Here is a 20,464-nt window from a genome sequence, read left to right on the forward strand (position 1 = left end):
TCTTCGCTAGCGACTGCGTAAAAAAATTGGTCAAGTGCGTCGTACCACGCGCAGTGTGGGGTTCCGTAGTTGTCCGTCGTTAACACAATATTTCAGAAGCAAGCAATTACTCGCGCATATCAAGACCAACGGCGTGGAATAGAGTGGGGTATAATCGGAGTCTTAGAAGACTTAGATTATGCCGATGACCTCTGTTTGCTGAGCCACACGCATCACGATATGCAATCCAAACTTGATGACCTACATCGAGAAGCGGGTATCACAGGGCTCAAAATTAACTGCCGGAAGACCCAAGAGATGCGATCTGGTGTGAGAAATTGCACGCCATTACGGATCGGTGCAGAGGATGTGTCACGAGTCCACAATTTCACCTACCTCGGGAGCGTCGTGTCAGAAACTGGAGGTACCGAAGAGGACATCACTTCGCGCATTGCCAAGGCCAGAGCTACCTTCGCACAACTTCGCCCCATATGGCAGTCACGGAAATTGACCAGAAGGGTCAAGATCAAAATATTCGGGTCCAACGTTAAATCCGTTCTGCTCTATGGGTGTAAAACGTGGAAGGTCACCAAGGTTATCTCGCACCAGCTGCAGGTCTTCATCAACCGCTGCCTTCGCCGAATTCTCGGCATATACTGGCCCGAGAAAATCTCCAACGTCGATCTATTGGAACGCTGCCACGAAATTCCGATCGACCAGCAGATCAAGCGCCGCAAGTGGAACTGGATTGGCCACACCCTCCGAAGGGACCCCGATCACATCCCTAAGCAGGCTCTGGATCTGGATTGGACTTGGGAATCCCCAAGGAAAACGCAAACGTGGTCGACCCAGGCAAACTTGGCGGCGCACTGTAGCGGACGAGGCGAAGAAGATCGGCAAGACCTGGAGCGAGATCAAGCGAGAAGCTCAAGACCGAACGAGATGGAGGACTGTTGTGGACGCCCTCTGCCCCATCTAGGGGACATAGGACCATAAGTCAAGTAAGTCAAGCAATTACTTCATCTAAAGTCATTTTTCATATTTTCTTTAAGGATTTTTTACTAGTTAAGAAATTTTATAATACATGAATCAATTGACTATTACTCTTAAACTAACTGATGTATTATAGTTTTCCTTGAAAGTTCATGAAAAGCAGTATAATTACGAATTTTCCCAGATTTTCCATACCAACAGTTTAGTTTTTAGAGGGGGGGGGGGGACGCCGTATTCGAACAAAAATTGGCACTTTAAACTTTAATAATTTGGAAACAGATCCTTAAATGGAAAAATAGTCTTGGAAACCCCTAAGCCATTTTAAAATACCTATCCAACGATACCCCACGCGATGGGGTACAAGATGAAAAAAAATTCATCCCCACTATACATGTAAGGGTAGGGCCCTACAAACCCTGTACCCTAAAAACATTTTTTTTACAAAATTTTATTTTACCGTTTTGTCGGCGTGATTAATATACATACCTCCACAAAATTACAGATCTCTAGTGCCAATAGTTTCCAAGCAAAACCTCGGACAGACAGACAGACATACCGAAACTAAAAGGGTTCCTTGTCAGGACTACGGAACCCTAAAAAGGACATTAAGTATGACGTATCTACAGCGTCCCTAGCGGATACTTTCCAAAACTAAAATCTTCATAGATTTTTTGACACACTTTAACGAATAGGTACGTTTGATGTAAACTCACACTAATGACATTAAAATGTATGACGGATTGTACAGCGCCCCTAGCGGGAAACGTTCAAAAACTAAAATTTTCATACATTTTTTTCAGCCCACAATACGAGGAACAGATACATGTAGGTATATGAAATAATCCTAGTTAATTTAATTATTTTATTGCTTATACACACAGTACGAACGGCAAACATAATGCCTTATCTATGGCGGGGAATTCCCGCGAAATGCGAAACGCGAAATCGAGCACCGATTTCTCTCCCATGCAAAAACACCAAACCGAACTCTAAGGATGGGGCATTGACAGTGAACGTGTTATCGATTCCTTAATTTTAGTGGGGATTTGTTGTTTGTAATTCGACTTTTACTTTTTCACCCATAACCACTAATATGTTTATTTTATTTTATTAAACTAATAATTTCGTATAAAGATAGATTAGAACTTTTCAAAAGACTGGTGCTACTTTTTGTCGCTAAAATAAAGCTTGAAGGGAGTGAAATACTTACTGCTTGAAAGATTCTTTAGTGGCTAGACAGCAAAAAAAATTTTGGTTTTTTCTTATGGATTATTATGAAATTGATGATTTATGTTAGAAATAATAAGTAGGTAACTTTCCACTTTTCTGTTACCATGTTTCTAAGTAAATAAATAATTACACTAATTTTATTTATTTAGTACATATCGATACATATTTTAATAATAGATCCCAGCATTGTTATCGTAGTACCTAATTTGTCAGCAGCTTCTGGAGTTCTGAATTCTGTCTGATTCACATTCTGCTTCCATCGGTCTCATAATATTGTCCTGTAACTCGAAAGATTTAAACGAAATCTGTGACTAATTCGTGAATTCGTGGTTTTCTTTGTTTCAACAGACACAACATGCCAGTAAGTTTTACGCCTTATTTTTCTACATATTCAATTACTGTAATAATATTTCATGCCAGTAAGTTGAACAAACGCTTTTATTTACTCGTACTTACTTTTTAAATTGTAATAAAAGTTCAACTTTCCTTGATGATGATTTCCTTGATGAACAACTTCCTTCGTGATTCAACAATAATTTGGCTCACTTCTCCAAAGTTTATTTACTTAAGCTGAAAATTGTTCGTAAGACAAGTAAATACAATAATAATATTTTATGGTAGGTATTACTGGTCAGGGGGAGACCGAGGAGAGTTGTGACAGAGGTGGGTTGTAACAAACGCAATTTCTCTAAACAATTTGTATCACTTTATCGTTAGTAGGTATTCACATTCTTTAAAATGTGTGCGACCTAAGTAGCTGTTCTATATTTTTTTCGTGGATAACCGTGCTGGTTGTACAGTTAAGTATATGTATAACATACCTATATCTGTAAGACATTTTGTTAAATCTGTTTGTGCAATTGTTTGCTATCCCTAATAATATAAAATAAAATAAAAATTCGTTTATTTGCTCTTTCGACACTCCACAGCTTGCGTCAAATTGTCAGCTCGCTAACTATCTTAAGTAAAGAAATCGTCTTTGTGACAACTTACCTCTGTTAGTAACAACTCTCCTCGATCTCCCCTACTAATGGTTAAAGGCTAGTATTTTGGTAGGTAGCTATTTTTGCGTACTTCGGAATAAGTCTACACAAAGAAAAGTCTTTAGGTAGTACAATGTTTCATAACAATGGATAGTCCTGTAGCTGTCGATATCTCGTTACAGCTTTCAAGATGTTGTAACTTTATAACAATCACAGTTCAAAATTTTACGGATACAAGAAGGTAGTTTTCTGTCTAATTTTAATAATATCTAAGTACGTAGTACCTACTTGATTAGAAAATAGTACTAAACTAGACATAAAAACGTAGAGTAGCGTAACTTTCGAAGTTTTTGTACAGACAACGGCACTTGTGACGGCACGTCAAACTAAACAAACACTGTAGTGTAGAGTTTACTTTAAAAAAATGATTGTACTGTTGTCTGTTACTTCATGTTAAAAAAAAAACAAAGTTATTCCTACTTATATCATGAAAATCGTATTAATATTTTTGCGAAGGTCAAAGTTAAGGTCATGATTATAGTAGGGACCTTACTCATTGTTTTGGGAGCTGTATCGTTCGTTCGTTCCAATCCAAATGACGTCCACGGCTGGACAAAGGCCTTCCCCAAGGATTTCCATAACGACTGGTCCTGCACTGCCCGCATCCAGGGAGTTTATAAGTTGTTTTTTTTTTTCAGGGCAAAGGTTTGACTCCTTATCAGGGCAAGAGGCGGTGCTTCGGCGAGTACCGGTGCTCGCAGTGCCACAGGACTTGGATGAGCGGCAACTCCTGGGCCGACTGCGGCCAGGACTGCAACACGTGCAAAATCAAGGTCTACCCACACAAACAGGTAAAGCATCATCATCCATTTCAGCCACAGGACGTCCACTGCTGTACATAGGCTTCCCCCAATGACTTCCACATCGCACGGTTGGTAGGGGCCCGCATCCACCGCCTTCCTGCTACCTTTATCAGGTCGTCGGCCACCTTGTGGGTGGACGTCCCACGCTGTATTTTCCGGTACGTGACCTCCTCTCCAGAACCTTGCTCCCCATCGGCCGTCAGTTCTGCGTACTATGTGCCCTACCCATTGCCACTTCAGCTTGCTAATCCGTCGAGCTATATCAGTGACTTTAGTTCGACGGGTCCCAAGAACAAAGTCGTATCTTCAAAGTTGTCTAGTTGCAGTAGGAAGCATTAAAGTTACGCATGTGAATTACGTATCAGAACATCATAATTTGAAGTAAATTATAGTAAAAAGTATTTGTTTCTTTTGTTTACTTGTTTTTGCTGTGTAGTGTTTTGTTTTAAATATGTATTTTATTTAAAATTGATTCTTATGTAACAGTAAGACTTTGTTTTCTGGAATATTATATTATAAACTCAGACTTAACTACATATGCGACTTTGTTTTATGGAATCTTAATAGTCACAAAAAGTAGTATGTGTACAAGAGACTATGTACATCGATATTGGCTCAATACCAAAGTCGTATGTGTTAAATCTAGGTACCGTTATCGTATCTAAATGTAGATGGTAAAAGGAAAACTATTTTAGACAATCATTTTTAGGGTTCCGTAGCCAAATGGCAAAAAACGGAACCCTTATAGATTCGTCATGTCTGTCTGTCCGTCTGTCCGTCTGTCTGTCACAGCCTTTTTTTTCGAAACTATAAGAGCTTTATTGTTGAAACTTGGTAGGTAGATGTATTCTGTAAACCGCATTAAGATTTTGATGTAAAAATAAAAAATATTGGGGGCTCCCCATAATCCCCTTTTAGAACTGAAACTCAAAATTTTTTTTATCAAACACATACGTGTATGTGTAGTATCTATGGATAGGTCTTCAAAAATGTTATCGAGGTTTCTAAAATATTTTTTTTCTAAACCGAATAGTTTGCGTGACAGACGCTTCCAAAGTGGAAAAAAGTTGACTTATCCGTGGTAAATATATCGACAAATAACATTCGGTAGAAATAAAATTATGTTTTTCATCCCTAAAAATCCCTTATAAAATGTTAAACAAAACAAAAAGTTTCTAGTATCAAAATAAATTTGTTCTTTTACGTTTAAACATTAAGAACCCCGTCTTTGGGCCTGTTTTCCATACAAATAGCATTAGTCTAAAATAATTAATGAACTTCATAAAACTATTTACTTATTTACAATCAAATATTAAAAATGAATGTTCGTACAGGCTTTGTAACAACATTTATTTTTTATGTCTAACTGAAACTAAATAAATAGTTTAATGAAGTTCAACAATCACATTATAACGTCATCACTAAACCTTATAACAACGAAATTANTTGCTTTGATCACAATATACCCCCGGTACCGACGAACAAATATTTTTGTTCTGTTTTACTCCACGTATCTCACTTTAAAAGGTTTTTAACCTTAAGATATTCCATAAATTATCTAAAGGCCATTTGCAACAAAATTAGGCTACTGAAATTACTTTTATTTATTTAAGTAGGTATTGGGATAAACATTAAAATAGTAAATCAGTTCAATATCAGCTTTAGAACATTGGGTAAATATTTTAGGCGTCAACATTTACATACATTTCGCTAAGAAAACTCTCAAAAATGTATACAATATTAATTGTAGAATACAATAGTACATTGATAAATAGTCAAAAAATGTATATTAGCATTAATTGCAGAAAAATTAGCTAAAAGCAGTCATATTAACGAAATAATTCGACCTATATTTAATCAGTGCTAGATGCATTTTGTATTTAACTGGGTACGGTTTCAATTATAAGTTTGAGGACATTTTCTATTATTTGATTTTTACTAAAATTATATTTGTGTATTCCTTCGTCCACTTCTGTCTCAAATTTAAAAATAAAAATGTCACAAAGACAGCCTCCTTTCATTTTGTTGTATGGAGCGCAGATGACAAAAAAACTAAATCAAGGCAATACACTTACCTCAAAAAGCGCCAAATTATATTTAGCTCAGCTCTCAACAGCGCCATAGCTAGACAATGACAAAATAACTACACAAAAAGTAGTAAAGACATCTTCACAGAAAGCGCGGGAAGCCGTAGACAATCTAGAGTTTTGTGTCAAACTGACAGCTCGTGAATAGTGTTGTGCATCAATATCGATTACCGATTGATAGTTTAGTTATAACTATAGTATTAATGCTGATTTTTGGTGGTTTCTCGTTGATATTAATAGTGAATGGTACCGTGCTGGTGTTTTCAAATATTTGTTCGCGGTCGCTGGCGGTGGACTAGTTTGTCACTCGACGACCTAGCGGCTCTCTTATCTGCGCGCGAATTCCGCCTTCATTGCTGTAACAATACGGTTCATATTAGCACATTCGTCGTCATTGTTTATGAAATTGAATGTACACAGAATCTCGTTACAAGAAAAAACATCTCTGAAATCTGAAAAAAAAAATCAGAACTCGTGCCAATGAGTGCTAACGATTAACGAGCTGTCAAATAGTTTCAAAAACGGTTCTGTTACGTCGCATCATGTATCTTTTTTTATCATACCGTGTTGCTGCAAGTGACATCTCGCTCGCTCAGTCCTTTAGTTGGTTAATTCTGCTAGGTATATTAACTTTATGCTTTCGAGCTTGTTATTATAAACCTACAAGTTATGGTCCTACGTGGCGGAGGTAGATATTAAAAGTATTGACAAGCAACGAAACTTTTCATATGGTCTTTCGAGCCGGATATGAAATTATGAACCAGCGAGCTATAACTTTCTACATGGTCCTTTAAGCCGGTTATAAACAGGGAGCTTTATACATGGTCCTTCGAGCCGGATATGAACCAACGACTTCTAAGTTTCTAACCACTCACCGTCTAGTATCTCCTTCTTGATTAGCGTGAGCGGCTGACTTTTCTACATGGTCCTTCGAGCCGGATATGAACCAACTATTTATAACCACTCACCGTGTAGTATCTCCTTCTTGCTTGATCTGCGTGAGCGGCTGACTTTTCTACATGGTCCTTCGAGCCGGACAGAACTAATAGCTTCTGTACCAAGGAGCTACGTCCAGTGACTCACCGTCTAGTATCTTTTTGATCAGCGTGAGCGGCTGACTTTTCTACATGGTCCTTCGAGCCGGATATGAACCAACAACTTCTAACCACTCACCGTCTAGTATCTCCTTCTTGATCAGCGTGAGCGGCTAACTTTTCTGCATGGTCCTTCGAGCCGGATATGAAGCAACGACTTCTAAGTTTCTAACCACTCACCGTCTATCACCCATCGTCTACCAGACTATAGTATCTCCTTCTTGATCAGCGTGAGCGGCTGACTTTTCTACTTGGTCCTTCGAGCCGGATATGAGCCAACTATTTATAAGCACTCACCGTCTAGTATCTCCTTCTTGATCAGCGTGAGCGGCTGACTTTTCTACTTGGTCCTTCGAGACTTTTCTAATTCTACATGGTCCTTCGAGCCGGATATGAACTGACTTATAACCACTCACCGTCTAGTATCTCCTTCTTGATCTGCGTGAGCAGCTAACTTTTTATTTGGTCCTTCGAGCCGGATATGAAGCAACAACTTCTAAGTTTCTAACCACTCATCGTCTATCACCTATCGTCTACCAGACTATAGTATCTCCTTCTTGATCAGCGTGAGCGGCTAACTTTTTACATGGTCCTTCGAGCCGGATATGAGCCAACTATTTATAAGCACTCACCGTCTAGTATCTCCTTCTTGATCAGCGTGAGCGGCTGACTTTTCTACATGGTCCTTCGAGCCGGACAGAACTAATAGCTTATGTACCAAGGAGCTACGTCCAGTGACTCACCGTCTAGTATGTTTTGGTCAGCGTGAGCGGCTGACCTTTCTACATGGTCCTTCGAGCCGGATATGAACTAACTTAACCACTCACCGTCTAGTATCTCCTTTTTGATCAGCGTGAGCGGCTAACTTTTTATATGGTCCTTCGAGCCGGATATGAAGCAACAACTTCTAAGTTTCTAACCACTCATCGTCTATCACCCATCGTCTACCAGACTATAGTATCTCCTTCTTGATCAGCGTGAGCGGCTGACTTTTCTACTTGGTCCTTCGAGCCGGATATGAGTCAACGACTTCTAGGTTTGTAGCCACTTACCGTCTAGTATCTTTTTGATCAGCGTGTGCGGCTGACTTTCCTACATGGTCCTTCGAGACTTTTCTAATTCTACATGGTCCTTCGAGCCGGATATGAACTGACTTCTAACCACTCACCGTCTAATATCTCCTTCTTGATCTACGTGAGCGGCTAACTTTTTATATGGTCCTTCGAGCCGGATATGAGTCAACGACTTCTAAGTTTCTAACCACTCATCGTCTATCACCCATCGTCTACCAGACTATAGTATCTCCTTCTTGATCAGCGTGAGCGGCTGACTTTTCTACATGGTCCTTCGAGCCGGATATGAACTAACTTAACCACTCACCGTCTAGTATCTCCTTTTTGATCTGCGTGAGCTCGCGGCGCATCTCCTTCATCATCTCCTGCTTGAAGGCGTCCCACTCAGCCGCCGATACGCAGCCGCCTTCGTTGCCTCCGTTCACTTGCTGTGAAGACGAATTTATTGTAAGTTGTCATCAAATCAAATTAGTTTATTGCAATTGTAGGTACATAAACATATCATACATTGATGGATCTCAAAAGACAATGCCGGAAATTGGCGTCTTTTTTTTTTCGCGCGGCCATCGACCAATTGATTACAAAATAGTGTAATAAACCAAACTTACTATGGCATGTATACCTCTAAACTCAGTCTGAACTGAATTACGAGCATTAGAAGTTTGAACCGAACCTGGGTCGGCCTTTGTAGGGGGGTCGCGAGAGGTCGTAAAAACTACCTCAGTAAAAAAAAAAACAGTAAAGTTTTAAAGATATATTATCAGAAATCGAATTATGAAAATGCCTAAATGTTGTATGGATTGAAGTATTCGGTCCCTACAACATCTTTGGAACATTATAAAATGCATGAAAAAAAAGTGAGTGGTCGGGGGGTCGCGAAATATTTTTTCATGCTAGGGGGGTCGTGTCATGAAAAAGGTTAAAAACCACTGCTCTAGTGGGCCCGATCGAGGGGACTAATTGTGTTACCGAATATTATTTACCTTAAGTATGGTCTCCTCGCTGGCGGAGCCGAACCTCTTGCGGACAGAACGCGGTGACGCGGGCGCGGCGGCCGCCGCCGATTCCGAGCTCGCTGTGGGAAATATACCGTTTTGTTAGGCAATTCGTAGTATTAAGCCTTAATATGAGGCCATAAAGTTCGAAATAATATGAAGGCTAATTTCAAAAGAGGTCAATCGTCGAATCCAACTCGGCTGGGCAGCGTTTGGAAAGCTTCGCGATATTCTCACGTCCGAAATACCTCATAAGAAGGCTCAAGGTCACCTAAAGGGCGATGGAGCGTGCTATGCTCGGAGTTTCCCTGCATGATCGAATCAGAATCGCTAAAATTAAGTAGCTGTGGGCGGGGCATGAGTGGCGACCACGAGCCGGAAGACGTAGCGTGGGCAGGGCTCCCACTAGGTAGACCGACGATCTGGTCAAAGTGCCTGGATGCGAGCGGCGCAGGACCGGTGTTTGTTGAAATCCTTGGGGGAGGCCTTTGTCCAGCGGTGGACGTCTTTCGGCTGTAACCAACGAATCTCAAAAGGCAAGCAAATCAAATTTGTCTTTGTTTAAGGACTTTAATAGCTTCAAAAGGCAACGGTTACAGGTCCAACTGTACTGTAACGTGCGAGGCCACGTCTTTCAGACCAGGTGACGCCTATCACAAGGCTGTAAAGTTCAAAATGCAGCTATACGTACAGGATAGGCACAAGCGTTGCCGGAGCGCTCCCAAGTATTCAGAGGTGTGTATACCCACAAGGAAATAAAGTTCAAAACGCAACAGTTACAAATCAAACAAACAAAAAATTGTTTGTTTGCCGTTGCATGCAGTGAGCACGCGATTCTTCAGCATAGCGGAGCGCTACCAAATCTTTTTGGGTGTGACTATCGGTTTAAATCCTCTTATCACAATACAGTTAGGTTCATAATGATGACACAGGGCGGCCTCTCTTATGACAAGGCAGTAAGGTTCAAAATGCCAATATACTCACAAGCGTTGCCGTTACATGCGGCTGGTAGACGGTGCGGCAGCGTAGCGGAGCGCTCCCAAGTCTTCATTGGCGTGTTGTTCACTGAGTTGTCGTTCGAGGACTCCTGGAACGAATAATGTTTAAATTAAGATAATGCAATACGATAAAAGAACATCACAATGATAATTATCAGAAGAGCACGACCCTTTCACACAACTTTTTTGTACGTCGCTTCGTAGAGGTACTACGCAACCTTCACCGAATGACTAGTGCGTTAAAACAATTCGTTTACCCATTTATGCTCGGTCGAGATGCAAGCGTCGCTTGGCGAGCGTGCATTGTCAGTAGTACATCCATCAAGATAGCTTCGATACTTTGATCGATCATAGATACAATAAGCCTCCTCTACACGGCTATCTTGTGTTGTCTGTGCAGTCGGTGTCAAATAGTTCGTTACACCCAAAGTGGACAAAGTTGACAATACAAGGTTGTTTCCAAGTAACAAAGACGTGTTGTGAACTTATTGGCCACTTTGGGTGTAACGAATTACATATTTGACGCTGACTGGTATAGGGACAGTACGACTAGTGTGTTAACTTAATAGGCTAGATTACAAAATTTCAATTATTTGTCCGTTAGACAGATAAATTAGAAAATACTTATTAGACTGTTATTTTTGATTTTCTTTCATAACTAAATAAAAGTGCTACATCGAGTTGAAAAGTCGCGTGACGTCACTTTTGAACAGATTTCTTACTGAATAGTGACCTCACGCGAATTTTCAATCAACTCAATTATAATACTGTAATGTTCGATTATAAAAAAATGAAAAAATACGTGTCCAATATTTTTTTAATAGCTGTCTGACGGATTAAATAGAATTTCGATTTCATCTCAATCAATTGAAAAAAACTTTGTGTTGTTAACTTTTTGGCCATTTTGAGTGTCACGTGCCATTTGATGATCATTGGTATAGGGACCGATCGACTAGTGCGTTAAAACAATCCATTCACCCACCTCAGCGCGGTCGAGGTGCGCGCGGCGGCGTGCCAGCGTGCGCGCCATTTCGTGCATCATGCAGTGCAGCGTTCTCCCAAGTTACTAAATAGATCTCAGAGACAAAGTGGCGGAACCTTAAACGCGGCTCGACAGAGCACTCGCTGTAAATCAATCTACCAATGTCACGACGACGGCAGAACGGGAGCTAGTTAATTTGTTGAAGTAGCGCGTTTAAGACAATCCATTTACCTCCGCGCGGTCGAGATGCGTGCATCATGCAGTAGATAGCTTTTGAATAATGTAATATTGGGAGGTCCATCCTTTGTTTTCTTGACTTTCGTTTCGCGTATTGCGTTTAATTATAACGGCTAGGTCAATCTTAATAACACTAGAGTAGGAAAACTAAATAGGTAGACTGTATTACCTACTCTCTTTACTCTATTCTACCGTAGACTTGATCTAATGTGCCGCTAGGTGTATAAGGGTCACCGAATGACTAGCGCGTTAAGATAATCCATTTACCACAGCCCGGTCGATGTGCTTTCATCGTTCGTTTATAATAATGTAATATTGGGAGCTTAATTTTTTTTTGGCTTCCACGGTTTGCGTATCTACAACGGAATGGTCAATCTTTGACTCTTTTTCTCTCTTTATAGGAGCAAACGAGATAGATATACTGTCACGGTGACAAAAAGTAATCCCTACGTAACGCGCCTAGTTAAGAGTGATCTTGACGATAGTAAATAAGTAACATTAAGAGCGCTTTCACATCAGGGCGTTAGAGAAGCGCGACAGCAGCGGATCAACGGAGTTTTTACAATGTGGAGGCAGGCATCCGCTGTCACACAGTATGAAATTGTCAGACGCGCGCGTCGCCTAAATGTTAAAGCGCTCTTATAATTTAGTGTTTTAGCTTGTACCGATCGACTAGTACGTTAAAACAATCCATTCACCCACCTCAGCGCGGTCGAGGTGCGCGCGGCGGCGTGCCAGCGTGCGCGCCATCTCGTGCATCATGCAGTGCAGCGTGCCGCGCGCGCTCCCGCCCGACGACGACGACGAGCCCGAGTGCTCCGCCCCGCCCGGGGGCGACGCCGCCTCCGGGGCCGCGCCGGTCTGTGGACGGAGAAAAACTATTTGTTAAAATATTTGATATAAATTAAAAAAAAAACATCCCTTCTTCTTCTTCTTTTTTGATGATGTTGGCAATACACGTCGAGGTCGACTTGATTAGTGCCATTTTCAAGTATATATAAGTGATACAAGTTACAAAATGAGATCAAGTAATGATATTATGAAGGATGATAGATGATACCCCTTCCCACCCTTTGAGTCTCAGTAAAGTTGTGGTGCTTTACTGAGACTTCCTATGGACAACTTGAGAGAACCAGAAGAATCACGATGCACTGTTTTGCTTATGCACGTTCACGAACACTCAATGGTTAATAATCCACCATTATTTGTTCCGTGCCAATATCCGGAATCCATCTTGTTGAGTAAAGCCCCTGTCTTTTTTCATGGTTTTTTCGTCTTAGCAACTTCCTCCCTTCGACTTCCGGCGCCACCATCGCTCGTTTTGGTGGGGGTAATGGCGGCGACCGGAATATGGCCTGGCTTTTTGATCATTATAGCGTCGTCTTTCGTAGTGGTAACACGTCTTAGCAATAATTATTGTTTTTTCTTATAAAATCTACCCAAGTATATTTTAATAATAAAAGTGAATCCTCCCTTCATTATGGAGAACGAAAATAGTGAAAATGTGCAACGAAGTGATAATTTTGGTGAAAGTTCATCGCGAAGAAGAAGTCGTTCTCCAAGTACGAGCAGTGCGTCGTCGTCGGAGGATTCGAGTCCGGAAAGGAGACCGAAACGATCGAGAAAGGAAAGCGTGAGTGACATGAGATTTGAATTTCTGTCGCAACAGGTAGCTTTTTTGACTAATTTAATTACTCAAAAGCAATTAGAGCCACAAGCATGCGTGGCGCCGGCGATCCAAGAGGTCAGTGAACCCGTCCGTTGTCCGGTTGGCGAGCTGGGCCTCCGCCCACCGCCTGACACGGTTGCAACCGATAGTCAGCAATTAAAATTATCGGATTTGTCGACTTCACTGAAGGATCCGCCATTTCCTAAAGCTAACGAGACTCATTTAGCTAAATTATCTCAGTTACAAAGATTTAAATGCAACGATTGGTATGCAATTCGTTTTTCTGAAACACAGAAAAAATACCTAGCTACCCCGGGTTTTATAGAACTCAATATCAACGATGAATTGAGACGTTTCAAAGAGTCTAGTGCCAATGAAGATCGTTTGTATCTTTTAGAGAGGACCTACGCTCTATTAAAATGTTTGGAAAATAGTGCACCTGATTCTAGCAATCTATATCAGGTATCCCGTCGTGCTGCGATTTTATTGCTGTTAGCATCGGGACGCAGAGTACACGACCTTACCCTACTGATAATCGACCCAGAGTCGTGCGTGGACGAGGGCGATTCAATACTTCTGTGGCCTAAATTTGGATCTAAAACTGACAGCTGTAGTTACAGGCAATCGGGTTGGAAACTTAAGAAGCACCCAAACCAAAACCTCGATTGCGTGTATTGGATTCGACAGTTGATTGCAATATCACAAGATCGTCGGAGACAAGGTAATATCAAAGAGCTTTTTATTACTGCGAGGGGAGACCCAAAACCGGCATCCAGAACGGTTCTCGGCGGCTGGATCAAGTCCGTGCTGCGGGATGCAGGCGTGGAGGCCCCGCCGGGCTCTGTGCGGTCCGCCGTAGCGTCTCTAAATTGGATAGAACATTTTCCAGTAGACCAAATTCTTGCAACCGGTAACTGGAGGCAAGAGCATACATTTAGGACCTATTACCAAAAAGAAATAATTAATCAAGCATCTGATACTGATTTATCGCACTCGGTTTCTCTATCTAATTTCTTTGAACCGGTGCAGTAATTTATGTTACAAATTAATAAATAGATTATTGAAAGTAGACTAGATTTTGCCTGATGATCTGTAGTATACATTCATTATCATGAAAATATAGATTTAATATACCTATAACCTGCATTTATTTTTCATAAGACATAGCATCATCATTTGACTACCAGGAGATAACAAACACATCACTCAACAAGATGGATTCCGGATATTGGCACGGAACAAATAATAGAGAGTTTTAACTAACAATAAAACTTACCTATTATTTTTCCAACAATATCCGGAATCCAGGTAATGCCTACCTGGTACATCGTGAGTAAGTATAATGATCAAAAAGCCAGGCCATATTCCGGTCGCCGCCATTACCCCCACCAAAACGAGCGATGGTGGCGCCGGAAGTCGAAGGGAGGAAGTTGCTAAGACGAAAAAACCATGAAAAAAGACAGGGGCTTTACTCAACAAGATGGATTCCGGATATTGTTGGAAAAATAATAGGTAAGTTTTATTGTTAGTTAAAACTCTCTATTATTACACATGAATAGTCGCCCAAACACGAATTTGAGGAAATAAAACAAATCCGCTAACATGACGCTTCAGATTCCCGCCAAGAAGTCAAAAACATCCCTTATTTCCTGTCCGGCAAAAGTGTGGAGTATTCATATTTATTAAAGATTTTTTTATTAGCATCAACATTAGATTATTCAGTCTGCCACTGGCAAGAACACGATCCTTTCAAGTTTACAGAGGAAAATTAAGAATGTAGCCTACATCCATTTCTCATACTGGTTCACATAATTTAGTCTACATCAATTTCTCACACTGGTTCACATAATTTCCTCCTCAATTTTCTTTTTAAAATACCTGCGGAAAAAGTGACAGCGATCCCTACTTTACTGGAATAAAGTGATAACCGTTAAAACTGATTTCAACCAAAAAACTGGGATAACCGGGACTATTATGTTTTAAAAATCCGAGACTGAGCAAAACCAGTATTTTTTTAAATTAACAAATATTCAAGTAAAATAATTGAAGTGGACTTGCCGAATCCCTCGTCTCGCCGCGCTAGTTTAAACGATGTCATTCGCTTGGCAAAATCAAAATTATATTTATTTGTTTAGACTAATTAAATTAGTACTTGCAAATCGTCAAATGCTCTTAAGGAGCCTATACATGGCTTCTTCTGTTGTTCTTTTCCCAGCCATTTCTGTTTTTATACGGCAAGAAACTGAAGCTGAAGAAATGGTATCACCACACACCGCGGCGGGCGTTACCTTAGCGGGAGTGTTTCCGGCGCCGCTGGTCCGGCAGGAACACGTTGCTAATTGCTCATAAGATAGGCCCCCTTAATTAATTTATTGTCCGTGGTGCATAATCTTTTCTTAAAGGTTTTAAACTTTTGTTTGTCACCTGTCATCCGCTTTGCAATGGAGGGCAGTCGAACCTTAATTTCGAACTCCTATGTTCTTCTGATTAATTTCGTTGCGGGTCCAATGACAGTTTAACTTTCCCCCGGGACAAACTTGACCTTCATTGGTTGGGTTTTTGTGACGGTCAAGCTGTAGATCCTGGCTACCCAGGAGTCGCAGTGGTGGGAACGAGAGGAGGGAATAGTCCCGTAGTCGGCGGGGTCCGGCGGCGGCGGCGGGGCGGGCGTTACCTTAGCAGGAGTGTTGTTCCCGGCGCCGCTGGTCCGGCGGAGGCGCGCCTGCTGCAGCTGGTGCTGAAGACCGGCGGGGTCCGGCGACGCCGGGCGTTACCTTAGCGGGAGTGTTCCCGGCGCCGCTGGTCCGGCGGAGGCGCGCCTGCTGCAGCTGGTGCTGAAGACCGGCGGGGTCCGGCGGCGGCGCGGGCGGCGCGGNTATTCAATCAATTCATACATTATTTAGTAGGTAAAAGAAAGTTGAAGACTCTGTTGTTACTTCTGTTTCTCACATGCGAATATTTATTATATTATTAATAATTATTGGGTAGATACTCACAAGCGTTGCCGTTGCATGCGGCTGGTAGACGGTGCGGCAGCGTAGCGGAGCGCTCCCAAGTCTTCATTGGCGTGTTGTTCACTGAGTTGTCGTTCGAGGACTCCTGGAACGAATAATGTTACTTGAGATAGTGCTATACAAAACACAAAACCATCATCATCGTCAGAGGAACTTTTTGTCGCTCCGTAAATCGATCGCGAAATTGAATCTGTCGCAGTCTTTACAATTTATATTTATTTATTCGATTCTTCGATTACAGTCGCTGTAAGAATTATGTGAAATTAGTAAAAGGTCACCCGTTCACGTCTATTCAATAGACATATAAATAGAAAGCATTCTGGAATTTCTGGAATGCCTCGATGTATGACAGGTGACACTCCTACGTATTTAGCCAGCGCTGTCCGTATCCAAGTTCTTCTTGCGACCTTCACCGAATGACTAGTGCGTTAAAACAATTCATTAACCCAACCCGAGCGTGCATCATCAGCAACGCGTCCATACAGATAGTATCGATACTTTGATCGATTAAAGATACAATACACGGATATTATTATCTCGTGTTGTCTTTACAGTCAGCGTCAAACAGTACGTGACACTCAGTAGCCAAAAAGGTCGCAACACGCGCTTGTTATAATTGGAAAAAACCTTGTGTTGTTAACTTAACTTTGCGGCCATTTTGAGTGTCACGTCCTATTTGATAATCATTGGTATAGGGACCGAATAACTAATGCGTTAAAACAATCCATTCACCCACCTCAGCCCGGTCGAGGTGCGCGAGGAGGCGTGCGAGCGTGCGCGCCATCTCTTGCATTAATGTAATATTGGGAGGTCAACCCTTTGTTTTCTTGGCTTTCGCAACGGCTAGGTCAATCTTAATAACACGAGTAGGTACTTTGGACAAGAATAAGTAGGTATAGTCTGGTCCGTGAGCACGTAGAATTTTGTCCAATGACCCCTAGCTACCCATCCTTATCGCTCGCGCGTAATTATGTTGCTATCGCGCTCGCACACTCACTGCGGGTGCCAGTCGCACAGTCGCGACAGCAATATAATTACGCGCGAGCGATAAGGATGGGTAGCTAGGGGTCATTGGACAAAATTCTACGTGCTCACGGACCGGGCTTTAGACTGAATACCTACACTCTTTACTCTATTCATTTGTCTACCGTAAACTTGATCCAGTGGCGGCGTAGCATAGGTTGGCACCCGGGGCGGCCCCCCCCCCCCCCCGTCATATATAAATTATAGCCTAAGGCACCCCAGAATGGCACCCCCCCTTTTTAAAGACACGACCGTCCTTGCCATGCAGACGTCAGTGAGTACTAATGTACTAATCTGAGCGACTTTTGTCACCCCCTGATGCTTGGCACCCGGGGCGGACCGCCCCCCCCCTTACGCCGCTACTGACTTGATCTAATGTGCAGCTAGATGTATAAGGATTAGAATGACTAGTGCGTTACGATAATCCCTACGCTACGCGCCTAGTTAAGGCTAGGATTTACCGCCTCGATGCCGTGCAATCATTTTCCTCAGCCCCCGCACACCTCACGATGACACTCGCGCTGACACTTGCGCGACGCGTTGACGCCACAGTGTAAAAACATGCCGTAAGTTGGATCAAACCGTAATCTTCAAATAGTTAATAAATAAATAATAAATATCCTTCGACATAATATTTTAACACTGCGCCTCTAGTCTCAAACTAAGCAAAGCTTGTACTATGGGATATAAAAATACTTAAATACTTTTTTTGTAAATAAATACATATTATGGTTAGAAAACACCCAGCCCGAAACAAACATTATTATGATGTTCATGCACACAAATGTTTGTCAATCAATAATGTCAAATGAAAGATGATAATAATAATATTAAGTCAAACAAATACTTTTTACCGACAAAAATAGTAAATGATCACAAAAATTTAAACTCCATTTCAATATGAAATACTAATGTTCTTACATTATGCTATTCTATTTAAGCAGAATTGATAACTCGCCCTATATTCTTTCGTCATCAAAAAGTAGGTACCTAAAATTATCATCTAATTGTAAATTATGGCAACTATTTCCACATAATTATTTGAAAATATAAGGCAAAAATGTTTAAGTTTTAGACTAGGCGCACACCGTTGATTTTTAGTTGGCCGATAGTTGTGCCCGATTTTAATTTGTATAAAGAATCGGCCAAATCGAATCGGCGTAGTGTGCGCACTCCCATACATGCCCATACTGATCAACTTCCCGACTAAACTATCGGCCAACGAAAAATCAACGGTGTGTGCATACTCTTACAAAACTATGAAGAGCAGTTATCTCGAAAACCATACAAGATATTTTATCGAAAAACTTGACTGAAAAAAGTAGTAAATTAAATGAGTTTTCATTTTGTTGCAGTAGTCATATCGCTAGGACGCATAGTTATTTATTTAGATAGTTTCTGAGATATAAGCGAAAAACCCAAAAATGGGACCTTCAAAGGCTGCGATCGAGAACTTTTGTCGTTCACTTAAGTTACACGTGTTTTATGAGTTCGGTGATTTTTGTTTGTTAGGAAAAATGGATCAAAGAATTTGAATCAAGATTTGCTTATGAAATGAATAATATCATTTATGTAAATATATTTAAACTCCTACTGTTTTTTATCATAACACTTTTATCCCTAAACATTACCATAATATTTTCACTCATACCATAGAATAATAATGAATACTACGTACAGAAGTACGTTCTTCGCGAATAAAACGTAAGGCCACAGTTCTAACCTAACCTAAACCAATAATAATGAATAGACCGATTCGTTTCTGGAACTTGACTGAATGACTGGAGCGGGACTCTGGCTTCGCTCGCTCGGCTCGGGCGTTGTGGTCACAGTTCTAACCTAACCTAAACCAATAATTATGAATAGGACCGATTCGTTTCTGAAACTTGACTTAATGACTGGAGCGGGACTCTGGCTTCGCTAGATATTATTAGATATGACTTTGAATAATAGTGTAAAATATAGTTATGTTTAGAAAATCTAGGAGAACAAATAAAAGTGTAATAGATGTTTATTGCTAAAGACATTATGAAGTTGAATGATTCGGAATTATGAACATTAGAGATAGAGTAGTTAGGAATTGTGATTGTTAGGATGAAAAATTTTAGGAAGAACATTTTCGGACTTCCAATTTTCGGAGTTGAAAATTTAGGTGAACTTTGGCGCACCCCCATTATTTGCATACCTAAGGCTAAGTTGCACCATCTAACTGTAACTGTAACCTTAACGATAACCGGTGTTTTTTGTATGGAGTTTGACATGTTTTTGACGTTTGTAAAAGTCAAAGTAGTCCTTGTTTTCTGTTGCCAACGCACCCGTACACAAACCTAAAGTTGCGGTGACAGCAAAAAAAAAATGGGTTTTAAAATGCACAAAAATCCATGAATATAAGGATGATGGGCATATTGGGCGTTAAACCAACAGAAACAAAAAGTATACTAAATTAAAGCTTAATACTAGTACTTCATTTCATAGTATGACAACAACCCTGAAATACGCGGGGATACGGAGATAGAGGTCGTTGAATAAGTTTCCATAGTATTTCACATCACATTGGGGTAATAAAAATTGTATTAGGTCAATTAGATTGCTTTTATCGATTATATTGATAGTATTATTTCATATCTTTCTATCGATTCTATCGATTTAGTAAGTATATACCGAATAAATATTAATCGATTATTCGATTGCAATAATCGATTATATTGCTGAAAATAAGAAATTGAATTAACAATTAAATGATAGTAATGATGGTAATCAATAAAATCGATTAATCGAATTGTTAATCGATAAATCGTTATTTGGCAATATCGATTAATAATCGATCCGTGATCGATTATGTAACAACACTACAACTTAACTGGTAGAAATCTCATTGAAACGACTGTGTTCATGTCATTTCTCTAATTGGTACCTAGGTATGGTCCTACGCTTATAATGTAGAAGATGGTTTAAATATACCATTTGTTGGCCCAACTCCTAAACTGTTGGACATATATAATGGATAAATAACTTAATGTATTTAAAATGTAAGTAAATAAGTTATATTAAGTAATAATATTTTTTGTTTGCGCAATGAAGCACCTATTACTATTACACATTGTGTCAATTTTCAAGCAAACCCGGGAGTTTTTGGTAGTTATTTATATGAAAATATATTTCTGATATTAAGTCCTAACAAATAATAGTAGTTACATTTCTGTTGGTTTTACGCCCAGATTCCATAGAAAAGTGCCCATCATCC

At 40.5% G+C, this 20,464-nt stretch overlaps 1 protein-coding gene across 1 annotated transcript in view; it reads right to left on the bottom strand.

Annotated features, from left to right (window-relative positions):
- Positions 1–6,038: 6,038 nt before the first annotated feature.
- LOC114365785 (protein enabled-like) overlaps positions 6,039–20,464 on the bottom strand; it is a 46,544-nt gene continuing 32,118 nt past the window's right edge. The window contains exons 14-18 of the mRNA XM_028322457.1: positions 12,217–12,375; positions 10,282–10,384; positions 9,286–9,377; positions 8,610–8,730; positions 6,039–6,491 (exon numbers count right to left, since the gene is read on the bottom strand). Coding sequence (XP_028178258.1) covers positions 6,463–6,491; positions 8,610–8,730; positions 9,286–9,377; positions 10,282–10,384; positions 12,217–12,375 — 504 coding nt within the window. The 3' untranslated portion in view covers positions 6,039–6,462. The remainder of the gene's footprint in view (positions 6,492–8,609; positions 8,731–9,285; positions 9,378–10,281; positions 10,385–12,216; positions 12,376–20,464) is intronic.

Source organism: Ostrinia furnacalis, unplaced genomic scaffold (genome assembly GCF_004193835.3).
Source record: "Ostrinia furnacalis isolate ACB-3 unplaced genomic scaffold, ASM419383v2 OfSCF0457, whole genome shotgun sequence".
NCBI lineage: Eukaryota > Metazoa > Arthropoda > Insecta > Lepidoptera > Crambidae > Ostrinia > Ostrinia furnacalis.